Raw genomic sequence first — 13,214 nt, 5'->3', positions numbered from 1 at the left:
ACCCAAGGGTTGCTCCAGAAGAGATCAAGCATTAGACTGTTCCCGATCGTTAAGGAAACTTCCTATTCTGGAGTTTGCCCTAGTTTCGACTTTCTCTTTCTCTTATTCCCCTATCACCAGCGCCCCCCTATAAAAAGGGGAGGCTATCGTTTTCTTAAGATTACACTAGTTTTTACAAAGAAACCTAGATTGCTTTTTTGGATTCTACGCAACTTGTAAGGGAGAAGGCTCCATCTCTCATTCTCACGAGAAGATTACCCTGAACCCTTTGTCTTCTTACTTATTTTATATGCAGTATTATTCAGAAATCTTGTCTGTGTCATCCTGCTTTATGATTGAGTAGTAGGCTAAGCTTGCTTAGGGTTGTAGGGTGTTAGCCGCATGAACTGAACACAAATAAGTGATCTCAAATATCTTCATTCATATTGATCTTACTGCCTGCATTGAACTGATCACTTAATGTTGGATCTATGATTTAATCCTCTAGCTAACCGTTAGGAGATGAGTCGACCTATATTGAATGAGCTTAGTATCCCTAATCAGCGAGAGTAGATATTAGGGTATTAAGTGAACTAATCAGATCTCGCATCTAAAGCTTGCTTTCGCGTCTTGTTCCAAGCGAGAGTTTAGGATTCAAGACCGACACGCATAGGGAACAAGATCACGATAGTGAGTTGTTCCAGCTGAGTGATCTGAGTTCTAGACCGCATTTCATCGCACTTGAATAGTTGTTCAGTTCTGCAATTAACATCCGATCATTGACCCTAAGCTAGCTTCATTTAAATTGAATTCAAATTACCTAGGCATTCTTGTTACTTTTGTCGCAATTAATTCTCAAAACCCACTTGTTTCTCAGCTTGATATTAAACTCATAAGAGTAAAGAGTAAACTGGTCCTCTGGATTGAATCTCAAATACTATAATTACCACTGTTAACTTGACAGTAGCAAGGATTCATTTTTAGTGTATCAAGTTTTGGCGCCGTTGCGACGGGGACTAAGCTTTTACCTTTATTTTTCGGTTTAATATTTAGTCTGAGATATCTAACTTGCTTTACTTCTTTGTTGGAACAGATGATCCAAGTGCATGACCAGTAGACATACTCGGAGCAACGCACAAGGACCACTACATCAGCTGACTAACGAAGAACTCGCAAGATTAGAAAGACAGAACCGTCAACAGCCAAGAACAACCGACACCAACATGGGTGATCATGGCAATATGGATGACCTCACTGCTGCATTGGCACTCATTCAACAACAAATGCAGAATCAGCAACAGCAGATGCAGCAAACCATCCAGAATCAGCAACAAGCTGCACAAGAGCAAGCAGCCGAGAACGCTGCGCGAGAGGAGCGTGGTGCTCTTATTGGGGAGCGAAACCTTCCGAGGAATTTTGCTACTAACCGCTCTCCCATCAACCCTCCACCCTGTACTCGACAGGATTATGAGATCAAACCTGCACTGATTGGTCTAGTACAGAAGAGCACATTCAGTGGCCTCACTTCAGACATACCAATGGACCACATAGAGGCCTTTGAGAGGATCTGCAATTTCTCTCGCTCAAATGGAGTGCCACCGGATTACGTCAAATGAACGCTGTTCCCATTTTCTCTTGAAGGGAAAGCTGCACGTTGGCTGCAATCTCTCCCAACCGGTTCTCTAACCTCATGGGACCAGGTTCGATCAGCATTCCTGAGCCACTTCTACACAAAATCCAAAACCGCGGCTCTAAGGCATAGAATCTCCAACTTCAAGCAGAAATCTGATGAACCCTTTTATGAAGCTTGGGAGAGGTATAAAGAGTACCAGAGGGAATGTCCACACCACGGGTTTGATGACGATTACATATTGGAGGTGTTCTACGATGGAGTGAGCTATGAGTACCGGAACACCCTTGATTCCTCTAGTAACAGAGACTTCATGACTCAGACCACTCCTGGTGCATTCGCGCTGATTGAGAACATGGCTTCTAGTTCACTCAACAAGAACAAGGAGCATGATCGCTCTAAAAGTGTGAACAGCATAGACGATATAGCGGCGAAGATGGACCAACTGCTGAAGGGAAACCAGAGCCAGGTCTTCATAATGGAAGAAGCAACTCCTGAGAAGAATGCGGGGGATAAGGCGTTTGAAGCTGAGCAGGCAGGAGACGATCAGCAGGAAGTGAGTTACGTAAATGGACAAGGGTGGCAGCTGAAGAATTATCACCCAAACCCTAACGTAAGGAACAATCCACAACTCTTCTGGCCTAAGCAGGACAAACAAGTTGATCCGGCGCAGAACAACCAGGGCCAGTATTCGGGATATCAGAAGAACTATCAGCCCCGAACATATGTTCTAAGCCAACCGCAGAGCAATCAGCCTCAAATACAGAACCACCAGAACACTCAAGTCGCTACCTCCACCCTTGTCGCTGTTCCGCAAGATGAAACTAAAACCATGCTGCAGCAACTCCTCCAAGGACAACAGCTCCAAGGGAAAGCGCTGAACCAGGTCACCACTGAGATCAATACTAGGATGAACCATATGTTCGGAGACCTGAGCACCAAATATGATAATGTCGCAAGCCATATGAGACAGATGGACATTCAGATAGCTCAGACTGCCGAGAGTGTCAAGAGACAGCAAGGTACTCTACCTGGTAAAACAGACAAAAACCCTAAGGAGTGCAATGCGGTTCAGCTAAGAAGCGGGAAGCAACTTTCCGAGCCAGAAAGGAGAAGGTTCACCGCGGCTGAGAAAGGCAAGCAGAAAGAGTTAGAACAACCTCCAGCCGACCAAGCAGATGAGGGGAATACAGAGCCGGTAGTTGAAACAGTCTCGCCAGGCTCAGAACAACCGTCTGAAGCAGTGCGCCCGATTCCAGAGGCTGTTCCTCCTCGCGAATACATTCCAAAAGTCCCTTACCCTGTTCCAGCGAAGGTCACTCGTAAGGACAAGGAGGAAATAAAATGCAGGAAGATGCTGGAAGATCTAACCGTCCGACTTCCCTTGATGGATGCGATTCAGATGATGCCCTCCATGCGTAGCTTTATGAAGGGGTTGATCTCAGGCAAAATATCAGAGGAGAGTGAGTTCATGACAGTTTCCAAGGAGTGCAGCGCAGTGCTTCAGAACAGGCAGATTAAAAAACGAGGAGATCCCGGCAAATTTGTCCTCTCTATCCAGATTGGGAAGACAGTTTTCGCCTGCTCCTTGGTGGATCTTGGGTCCAGCGTGAATCTCATGCCGTACTCTGTAGCTCTACGACTCGGATACACGCATTTCAAACCAACTAAGATGTCCTTGGTTTTCGCAGACAGATCAGTCAAATCCCCTGTTGGTATTCTAGAGGATCTCCAAGTGAAAGTAGGGAACACCACGGTTCCAGCAGACTTCGTTGTTCTGGAATTGGAAGAAGAGTCTAAGGACCCCCTCATCTTGGGAAGACCATTCTTATGTACTGTCGGAGCTATCATTGATGTGCGACAGGGGAAGATTGATCTGAATCTTGGGGACATTGTTATGCAATTTGAAATGGATGAGTTGCTAAAGAAGCCGATGTTGGATGGCCAAACCTTTGAGGTCAATGAAGGAATTGATCCGCTCCAACCACAAGAAGGAATGATAGAGGAGATTCTTACCGAAGATCCACTGGAACTTGCACTAGTGCGTGCTGAAGCCGAGCAGAGTATGGTGAACATCGACGCTGATGGATATGCCAAGATGCTTGACTCCGCAAGGAGTATGGGGAGAATGGTAGCGAGTCTAAGTCTGGGGGAGGATATCAACAGGTGCGAGACCACTCCATCTGGAGCGACCCTAAACCGGACCAACCAGAGGATCCCTGGAGCGAGCTCAAGGCTCCCAAGGTTGAGCTAAAACCCCTTCCCAAAGGGCTCAGGTACGCTTTCTTAGGTCCGAATTCCACATATCCTGTCATTGTGAATGCTGAGCTGAATAATGTGGAAACTGCATTGCTTTTATGCGAGCTTAGAAAATATCGTAAGGCATTAGGATATTCGCTAGCTGACATCCCTGGTATTTCGCCTGATTTATGCATGCATAGAATCCACTTGGAAGATGAATCAATGACTTCTGTCGAACATCAGAGGAGGTTAAACCCGAATCTAAAAGATGTCGTTAAGAAAGAGATAATGAAACTTCTTGAAGCAGGTGTGATCTATGCGATTTCAGATAGTAAATGGGTCAGTCCTGTTCATGTCGTACCTAAGAAAGGTGGGATCACTGTTATCACAAATGAAAAAGATGAATTGATCCCTACTAGGACAGTGACAGGACATCGCATGTGCATAGATTTCAGGAAATTAAATGCAGCAACTCGAAAGGATCACTTCCCACTCCCTTTTATTGATCAAATGCTTGAGAGATTGGCTAACCACCCATATTACTGCTTTTTAGATGGTTATTCAGGTCTCTTTCAGATTCCCATCCATCCAGACGATCAGGAGAAGACGACGTTCACATGTCCCTACGGAACGTACGCTTACAGGAGAATGCCATTCGGCTTGTGCAATGCGCCAGCAACATTCCAGCGCTGCATGATGTCGATCTTTACTGACCTGATTGAAGACATTATGGAAGTTTTCATGGAAGATTTCAGCATCTATGGAAGCTCCTTTAATGCCTGTTTGTCAAACTTGTGCAGGGTTCTTAAAAGGTGTGAGGAGAAACACCTCGTACTCAACTGGGAGAAATGCCACTTCATGGTCACAGACGGGATTGTTCTAGGGCACAAGATCTCCGAGAAAGGAATTGAGGTGGATAAGGCAAAGATCGAAGTGATGATGAGTTTGCAACCACCAACAAACGTGAAGGCCATCAGGAGTTTCTTGGGTCACGCTGGGTTTTACCGACGGTTTATCCAGGACTTCTCGAGGATAGCAAGACCACTCACCAGACTGCTCTGTAAGGAGATCAAATTTTATTTCGACAGTGAGTGTCTAGCTGCTTTCCACACCATCAAGGGAGCTCTAGTCAGCGCACCTGTTGTGCAACCACCAGACTGGGACCTACCCTTTGAAATCATGACTGATGCAAGCGATTTTGCAGTTGGAGCAGTACTTGGGCAGCGTAAGGACAAGAAACTTCATGTGATCTATTACGCTAGCAAAACTATGGATGAAGCTCAGTGCAGATATGCTACAACTGAGAAAGAGCTTCTGGCTATTGTTTTTGCTTTCGAAAAATTTAGGTCCTACCTAGTGGGATCTAAAGTGATTGTGCACACAGACCATGCTGCTCTTAAGTACCTGCTCACAAAGAAAGATGTGAAACCAAGGTTGTTAAGGTGGATTCTTCTTCTCCAAGAATTTGATCTAGAGATAAAAGACAAGAGAGGTGTCGAGAATGGGGTCGCTGACCATCTATCCAGAATGAAGATTGAGGACGACACAACTCTTGATGAGGAACACCCAGTTGAACACGTCAACGCGATTGGTCTGTGTTACGCGGAACAATCTATAAGAACCGCATCAGACTGCTCCAGCATCGCGGAACAACCTCCGAGGAAGGCGCCCGATTGTTCTCACATCTCGAAACATCCTGTCGCCTTGATCCAAAAGCAATATCCTCACCTCCCATGGTTTGCTGAGATTGCTAACTATCTAGCTGCTGAAAAGCCACCACTTAAGTTTACAGGAAACGATAAGAGGAAATTCCTGAGAGAGGCTAGGCGTTATGTTTGGGATGAACCGTTCTTGTACAGACAAGGCAAGGATGGTTTGTTCAGAAGGTGTGTTCCAGAGGCAGATATCCCAGGAATTCTGCACCACTGCCATGGTTCATCTTACGCAGGTCATTTTGCTGCCTTCAAAACGGTTTCTAAGGTCCTCCAAGCAGGATTCTGGTGGCCGACTATGTTCAGGGATGCTCAAGCCTACGTAGCCAGGTGCGATGCATGCCAGCGACTTGGAAACATCAGCAAGAGGAATGAGATGCCTCAGAATTACATTCTAGAGGTTGAGGTATTCGACTGTTGGGGAGTCGATTTCATGGGACCATTCCCTGCGTCCTTCAAGAACGAGTACATCCTTGTCGCCGTTGACTACGTGTCTAAGTGGGTAGAAGCAGTAGCAAGCCCTACGAACGATGCAAAAGTGGCGACTAAGATGTTCAGCTCAATCATATTCCCAAGGTTCGGAGTGCCTAGGGTCGTAATCAGCGATGGTGGAACACACTTCATCAACAAGGCATTTCAGGGCCTTTTAAAGAAGAATGGAGTGAACCACAAAGTGGCAACCGCTTACCATCCACAGACGAGCGGACAGGTTGAGGTGTCCAACAGGGAGATCAAAAGCATCCTGCAGAAAACTGTCAACACTTCGCGAAAGGACTGGTCGCTTAAGCTGGACGATGCGCTATGGGCCTACAGAACAGCCTACAAGACGCCGCTAGGAACGACCCCCTACCACCTTGTGTATGGTAAAGCATGTCACCTCCCCGTCGAGCTTGAATACAAAGCCGCATGGGCAGTCAAGCTACTGAATTTTGACATCAAGCCAGCGACCGAGAGACGCATGATCCAGATTCATGAACTGGAGGAGATAAGGCACCTCGCCTATGAAAGCTCCAAAATCTACAAAGAGAAAACCAAGGCCTACCATGACAAGAGGATCATTGCCAGACAATTCGAACCCAACGATAAGGTCTTGCTTTTCAATTCAAGGCTGAGACTGTTCCCAGGGAAGTTGAAGTCTAGATGGTCCGGGCCTTTCACTGTTAAGGAAGTTCGACCCTACGGAGCAGTTGTGCTATTAGACAGAAAAGGGGACGAGTTTGTAGTGAATGGACAGCGCGTCAAGCACTACCTTGCTGACTCCACTATCGCAGAGGGAGAAGAGATTCCCCTAAGCGAGCCCCCATCAGCCTGATCGATTGATCCAAGTCGAGCTAATGACTTTAAACAAGCGCTTGGTGGGAGGCAACCCACTGGTCAGTACATACATTGTCTACATAGTCTGTTCTTTTCCTTTTCTAATTTATTTTGCAGGTAAAAATCGGACTCTTCACTCAGAACAACCAACGGACTGTTCTTCTGTTAGAACAACCCATCGACTGTTCCAGGTAAGTGTTCCGAACAAAAAAAAAAATATAAAAAAAAAAAATAAAGAGGATAATTTCGGGAACAGTTAGGGTTTTGCCTATTTAAGGCTTCACCCTTCACTTTCCCTTTCAGTCCGCCGTACACTGATCCCCCACTTGCGATTTTCTCTAAACAAACCACCAAATCTTTGATTCTCAACCGTTTTAAGTGGTTTTGCTTCTCATTCGTTTGGAATCTCGAGTTCTCTCTGTTTTTGCAGATCACTTCACCAGTTTCCACAGGTAAAAGGCCCGACAATCCCAACCAAATCGCAACAAACTCGGTTTGCAAGTTCATTTCTAACCGCTTTCATAGATCGATTCTTGTTTAACCACTTGATTTCGATCTCCCCTCGTGCTGTTAGGGTTGATTTAGAATATGAACACTCTCCTATTTTCACGATTGCGATTTGAGTTTGATTTGGTTGAAATTTGTTGAAGTGAACAGCGGTTTGCAGTTCGCACAAGGAGAGATGGGAATACCTCGATTCCATTTCTTCTGTGTGACATAATAGAACTAATGCTTGATCTTGTTTGCCTTGTAGATGGCAAGAACTAAGCAATCCGCCAAGCGAACGAGAGCCATGTGCAGCACGCCACCCCCGCAAGTGCAGCAACAAACGTCCGCCTCCTACCCATGGCCCCGTGAGCAAGAGGGTGAACTGATTGATCTCGACAGCCCATTGCTCCTGGACTTCAATTGCGAGGGGTGGGATAAGGGGACAGCAGCGCGTTACAACGCCCTCCTCCGAGTCGACATGCTACCCACTCGTTTCTGCCACGCGGAAACTTTGGCTGATCTTGGGATCGACGAGGATGTATTCGAGACGCTGCACGCCATAGGGATTGCTCCTCTGTGCTACACAACGCACGGGCTCTACCCAGACCTTGTTCGCCAGATGCTCGCCACAGCCACGATCACTTACGAGGATTCCGACGCACCCTCCTACGCCAACTGCTCGTTCTCTTTCATGGCAGATGGAGAGTACTGCTCCTTGTCCCTCGACAAGCTCAATGAAATCTATGAGATGGCCACTGAACCGAAGGGGGTAGCGGTGGCGAAAAAGTTCTCTCCCTCTAACGCCTTTTGGGACTGCATTGCAAATGGGAACTTCACAGCCGGAAAGGTCTACCAGTCGCAGATTCGGAACCCCGCGCTTCGTGTCATCGCGAAGATCATCTCAAACCTCCTGTTCGCTAAGGATCTGACCTCGAAGGTCACCAACGGGGAGCTGCAAACCCTGTACACTGGTATTGAGGATGAAATTCGCGCTTCTGGATCCGGAATTCCCATTCAAAAGGTTAAGACGAATCCCGGTTTCAACTTCATGACCATGATATGCGAGCGGCGACAGTGCCTTATGCACGGCTCGAAGAAGAAAGACAGGAGCGGCAGCCTGCTCACACCGCTTTTCAAGCATTTCGGCATTGATCTCACCAAATACAGCGTCAACAAGGAGGTCCAGTACCTCGACATTAGGTACCTAATGGCGTGCCACATCATGCGAGATGAAGAGACCTACAGCTTTTTCGATAAAGCCGGTACTCAACTATTCACCAAACTGCCTCACCCCGAGATCACCAGGTTCAGTGTGTTTGAGAACATACGGTTTCTTCCTCCCCCCGAGCTCCTTTGCACTGATCCACGTGCTGCGGTCCCTGATGAAAACATGGATGATGTTGAGGACGTCACCCCTGAAGCCGACCCATCGTACGACCTCGGAGAGCTCGCTGATGTATCCGATGATCACGCTTACAGACGCTGGATGGTGGACTCGCAGCGAAAGAACAACAGCCTCATGCGGAGGATACTCCACCTCATCACTGGGGGATGCATTGGAGGGAGCGACCAGCGCCAGTCCACGACAGATCGCCCACCAAGATCTCACCGTCCCGGCAAGGAACCCATGGGAACTGGTCCTTCTTCAGAAGAGGTTCATCGCTCGCGCAACAGGCGATCCCTTGACCCAGCCGAGAGCGGCGAGTCCGACTGAGTCCGCAAGGACTATCCTCTATCCATTGTTCTATCCATCTGAACTTGTTATTTTTATTTTTAACGTTTTATGCTGTGTTGCTTTTTGGCTGACCTCAGCTTCATTTCCACCAGGGATGGTGTCGATTAAGTCTGGGGGAAGCACTGTGTGCTGAAACTCTATTTCTTTGTTTCTTTGTTTTTGAGTCAGTCCTTGCGTCATTTGGATGTTTTATCGAGTCAGTTTAGGATCGAGTCAGTTAAAACTCTTGTGGGAATGAGGACCTTGTGATATATTCTTTTAACCACCTCGTGCTCTAACATTCTTATCCAGTGACCTTAGCAGTGATGAAAGAGCCCATACTTGGACCTGGAACACCCTTCGACCCATCTCATTTGACTCTCCAGAAGCTCTCATCCGATCAGGTTACACTGGGTAGACTCAACTCCTCCTAACTTGAACCTAATCTTGACTGAAATTCTTCTTGTTATGGGCACTAGATCAGGGAAACGAGACCAACGCTCAGGACTTCTTATTCTTTTTACCAATCTTGCTGATCCTGAGCGGCTAGCTCATTTTTAGCTAGTTCCAACCTTCTACCTAAGCCTTTATTTTCACCCTCATGCACTCTGTTTTTCAAAGTCATATGTGCAGATATGTGCAAAAAGGCCGGAGAGGATAGGATTGACACAGCCCCTTACTCGTTGACGCCTGACACTCAGAGCAGTCTACAAGATCAATCCTAAAAGAAAGGAACAGTCAAAAGCGCATGAGAACAGTCGACAAGATCAATCCTTAAAGAGAGGAACAGTCGAAAGCGCATGGAACAATGGCACCCCGTGAGAAACAGAGGATAGACCCCCAGCGGCTGCAAATCATTCGTCCCGATACCTCTCTCCATCTCTATTCAAAAAAAAAAAAAAAAAAAAAAATGCTTTAATTTATTTATGATGGAGAGGGAAGATTCGAGATGCATGCTGCTGGAAAAGGGTGAGCAAGAAGTGGGTGCAGATTTTGGAGGAATGAAAAGAAGTCAAGAGCTGGAGAACAGTGGCACGATTGATCCACATTGTAGAACAACCTAAGGCAGAGATGAGTAAGGGTTGTGGGCTTCAACAGATCCGTCCTCTCTTGCTATTTTGCGCGATATCCTGCATGCACTCAAACACGGTAACCACCAAACACTCTCAGCTCCACCGTAAAACAGCCTATTCCTTATCAACCCGTCTACCCTGAATAGTGCTTGTAATGAGAAGCTCACGCTGTTCTTAAATGATTCTTAAAGGAGTTTTGTCTCGATAGTGCAACCTTTTCAGGTATGAGATATAGAGTACGGAGCTGATCTTCGAACAGCAATCGTGGGGTGTTCTGGTAAGGGTGTGCGATCTGATTCTACAGCTTGTATGGTTCAGAGATGTGTGGTAAGGGCATGGTTATTTAGACAAAGCGAGTTCCCGCTCCTTCAAACCTTTCTCCCTGCTCTTGAGGCTTGGTCTTGTTCGAGGACAAACAAGGATCTAAGTCTGGGGGAATTGATATGTGGTGTTTTTAATACCAATACATGTGCACTTTGAGCTCATTTTCAGTCCTAATTCGTGTTTAATTTACATCATTCCAGGTTGGGAACAGGTGAAAGAGTAAAGGAGAGAGTTTCAGGAAGTCAGATGCTGTTTTGAAGGATTCAACGTGGAACAGTCATTTAGAACAACCCAAGGGTTGCTCCAGAAGAGATCAAGCATTAGACTGTTCCCGATCGTTAAGGAAACTTCCTATTCTGGAGTTTGCCCTAGTTTCGACTTTCTCTTTCTCTTATTCCCCTATCACCAGCGCCCCCCTATAAAAAGGGGAGGCTATCGTTTTCTTAAGATTACACTAGTTTTTACAAAGAAACCTAGATTGCTTTTTTGGATTCTACGCAACTTGTAAGGGAGAAGGCTCCATCTCTCATTCTCACGAGAAGATTACCCTGAACCCTTTGTCTTCTTACTTATTTTATATGCAGTATTATTCAGAAATCTTGTCTGTGTCATCCTGCTTTATGATTGAGTAGTAGGCTAAGCTTGCTTAGGGTTGTAGGGTGTTAGCCGCATGAACTGAACACAAATAAGTGATCTCAAATATCTTCATTCATATTGATCTTACTGCCTGCATTGAACTGATCACTTAATGTTGGATCTATGATTTAATCCTCTAGCTAACCGTTAGGAGATGAGTCGACCTATATTGAATGAGCTTAGTATCCCTAATCAGCGAGAGTAGGAATGGCAATCAAGGACCTGGACCGCGGGCCTGGCCCGTAAAGGCTTGCTGCGGGCGGGATTAGGCCTCTATTTAGTAAGCCGCAAAATTGCGGGCCTCGCGGGACGGGTTCAAAGCGGGACGGGTCAAAAGCGGGACGGGTCGAAAGCAGGACGGGCCTAACCCGCGGGATTTTGAAGACCCGCAACCCTAAGTCCCCATTTCTGCTCGCCTTCCTAAAACACATGAGAGAGAGAGAGATAGAGGAGAGAGAGAGAGAGAGAGAGAGAGAGAGAGAGAGAGAGAGAGAGAGAGAGAGAAAATGATTCTTGTGACTTTTTTCCCCATAACACATAAGGAGTTCCGGTGATGGCATGATTCGAGCTCCGGTGATGATGATTCGAGCTCCGGCGATGACGACTCCAGCTCCAGCGATGACGATTCGAGCTCTTGTGTTTTTGATTTGGTTTTCTCTTTTTATTACACACAACTATGAATTGTTTTATTACAATGTGATATTTCTGTTTAAGTTGATGGTTTGTTTTCAGTATTGTGAAGTTGTGTTTTTCTTAAATTAAATTTGGTTACAGTGGTGTTGTTTAGAGAGAAAAGTTAGTTGTATATTAACGCCACTTGTATAATTTGGTAAAGTGATTCACGATTTCTCTTACAATCCAAATAATTAAAAAAGAGAGATGGTTTGATGAAGACATAAAACACTTGAGCCAACTTATTACAAAGATAACAACTCAATCAGATTCAAACTCAACAAAAGCTTATGCTGATAACAAAAGAAGGCTTTTAACTCAAGAACGCAAGCACAAACGGAGCTTTGTGGCATTGATTTTGATAAGTCTTTAGTGAAGCTAAATGAGCTCTATTCAACTCTCTCTCTTGCACAACTCTTATACTTGAGCATTCATGAAAAAAAACTGTAGTAGGTGGTTTGATAAGGAGGCATCCCGCGGGCGGCCCGCGAAGGCCTATATATTTTGCGCGGTACGGGTTTGGGCCGGCATTTTGAAGACCGCAGCCCGCGCGGGACAGGCCGCTGTAACCCGCTCGACGACTAACCCGCTGCGGTACGGGACGGAACGGGATGGGTAAACCTGTTTGACATCTCTAAGCGAGAGTAGATATTAGGGTATTAAGTGAAACTAATCAGATCTCGCATCTAAAGCTTGCTTTCGCGTCTTGTTCCAAGCGAGAGTTTAGGATTCAAGACCGACACGCATAGGGAACAAGATCACGATAGTGAGTTGTTCCAGCTGAGTGATCTGAGTTCTAGACCGCATTTCATCGCACTTGAATAGTTGTTCAGTTCTGCAATTAACATCCGATCATTGACCCTAAGCTAGCTTCATTTAAATTGAATTCAAATTACCTAGGCATTCTTGTTACTTTTGTCGCAATTAATTCTCAAAACCCACTTGTTTCTCAGCTTGATATTAAACTCATAGAATAAAGAGTAAAACTGGCCTCTGGATTGAATCTCAAATACTATAATTAACACTGTTAACTTGACAGTAGCAGGATTCATTTTAGTTATCAACCGGTCACATAGCCGGATTGGATCTCAGAGTTATAAAATTGATAAAAACTATCAAACATTTATAAAAAACATAAAACTTGTTTATATTTATAATATTTTCTGCTTTTAAATTCATTTATATTTTAACTATGTATCATATTTACTAACATTACTTTTAAATTTATATACTAAAATATATTCGACGAGATTATTGAACCAGGTTTGAACCCGGTCAAAACATATTGTACCGTGACTCAAAAACTATCCGGTTCAGCTTCCGTTTGGTTTAAAAAATACTGATGAATGATATTAAAACTCTAAACATCCACCTAGGGGTGACATTTTACCCGATACCCGAACCCGTATCCAAACCTATCCGAAAATCCG

At 45.4% G+C, this 13,214-nt stretch overlaps 2 protein-coding genes and 1 non-coding gene across 3 annotated transcripts; 2 read left to right on the top strand and 1 right to left on the bottom strand.

The window, feature by feature from the left end:
• The first annotated feature begins 1,085 nt into the window (after nt 1-1,085).
• On the top strand, nt 1,086-7,000 carry LOC117131980. Its single transcript, XM_033285247.1, has 3 exons — nt 1,086-1,548; nt 1,621-3,740; nt 3,776-7,000. Exons 1-3 carry the CDS (start codon nt 1,086-1,088, stop codon nt 6,872-6,874), a joined length of 5,682 nt encoding a protein of 1,893 aa, XP_033141138.1. The 3' UTR covers nt 6,875-7,000.
• LOC117132229 lies at nt 1,728-1,834 on the bottom strand. Its single transcript, XR_004455789.1, has one exon. It is a non-coding gene; the product is annotated as a small nucleolar RNA R71 (small nucleolar RNA).
• Nucleotides 7,001-7,213: 213 nt separating the features above from the next.
• Nucleotides 7,214-9,965, top strand: LOC117132035. The gene is made up of 2 exons (XM_033285382.1): nt 7,214-7,328; nt 7,631-9,965. Exon 2 carries the CDS (start codon nt 7,631-7,633, stop codon nt 9,077-9,079), a length of 1,449 nt encoding a protein of 482 aa, XP_033141273.1. The 5' UTR covers nt 7,214-7,328; the 3' UTR covers nt 9,080-9,965.
• The last annotated feature ends 3,249 nt before the right edge of the window (nt 9,966-13,214 follow it).

The sequence above is a fragment of the Brassica rapa genome, chromosome A02 (genome assembly GCF_000309985.2).
Source record: "Brassica rapa cultivar Chiifu-401-42 chromosome A02, CAAS_Brap_v3.01, whole genome shotgun sequence".
Classification (NCBI taxonomy): domain Eukaryota; kingdom Viridiplantae; phylum Streptophyta; class Magnoliopsida; order Brassicales; family Brassicaceae; genus Brassica; species Brassica rapa.
This window is presented reverse-complemented; position numbering and strand designations above follow the sequence as displayed.

Excerpts from the sequence above, each read along its gene's own strand:
- LOC117131980 (XM_033285247.1), top strand. The coding sequence starts at position 1,086 with ATGACCAGTAGACATACTCGGAGCAACGCACAAGGACCACTACATCAG. Across the intron at positions 1,549-1,620 it reads AGAGGCCTTTGAGAGGATCT|GGAAAGCTGCACGTTGGCTG; the intron begins GCAATTTCTCTC and ends TTTCTCTTGAAG. Across the intron at positions 3,741-3,775 it reads CAAGGAGTATGGGGAGAATG|GTGCGAGACCACTCCATCTG; the intron begins GTAGCGAGTCTA and ends GGATATCAACAG.
- LOC117132035 (XM_033285382.1), top strand. The coding sequence starts at position 7,631 with ATGGCAAGAACTAAGCAATCCGCCAAGCGAACGAGAGCCATGTGCAGC.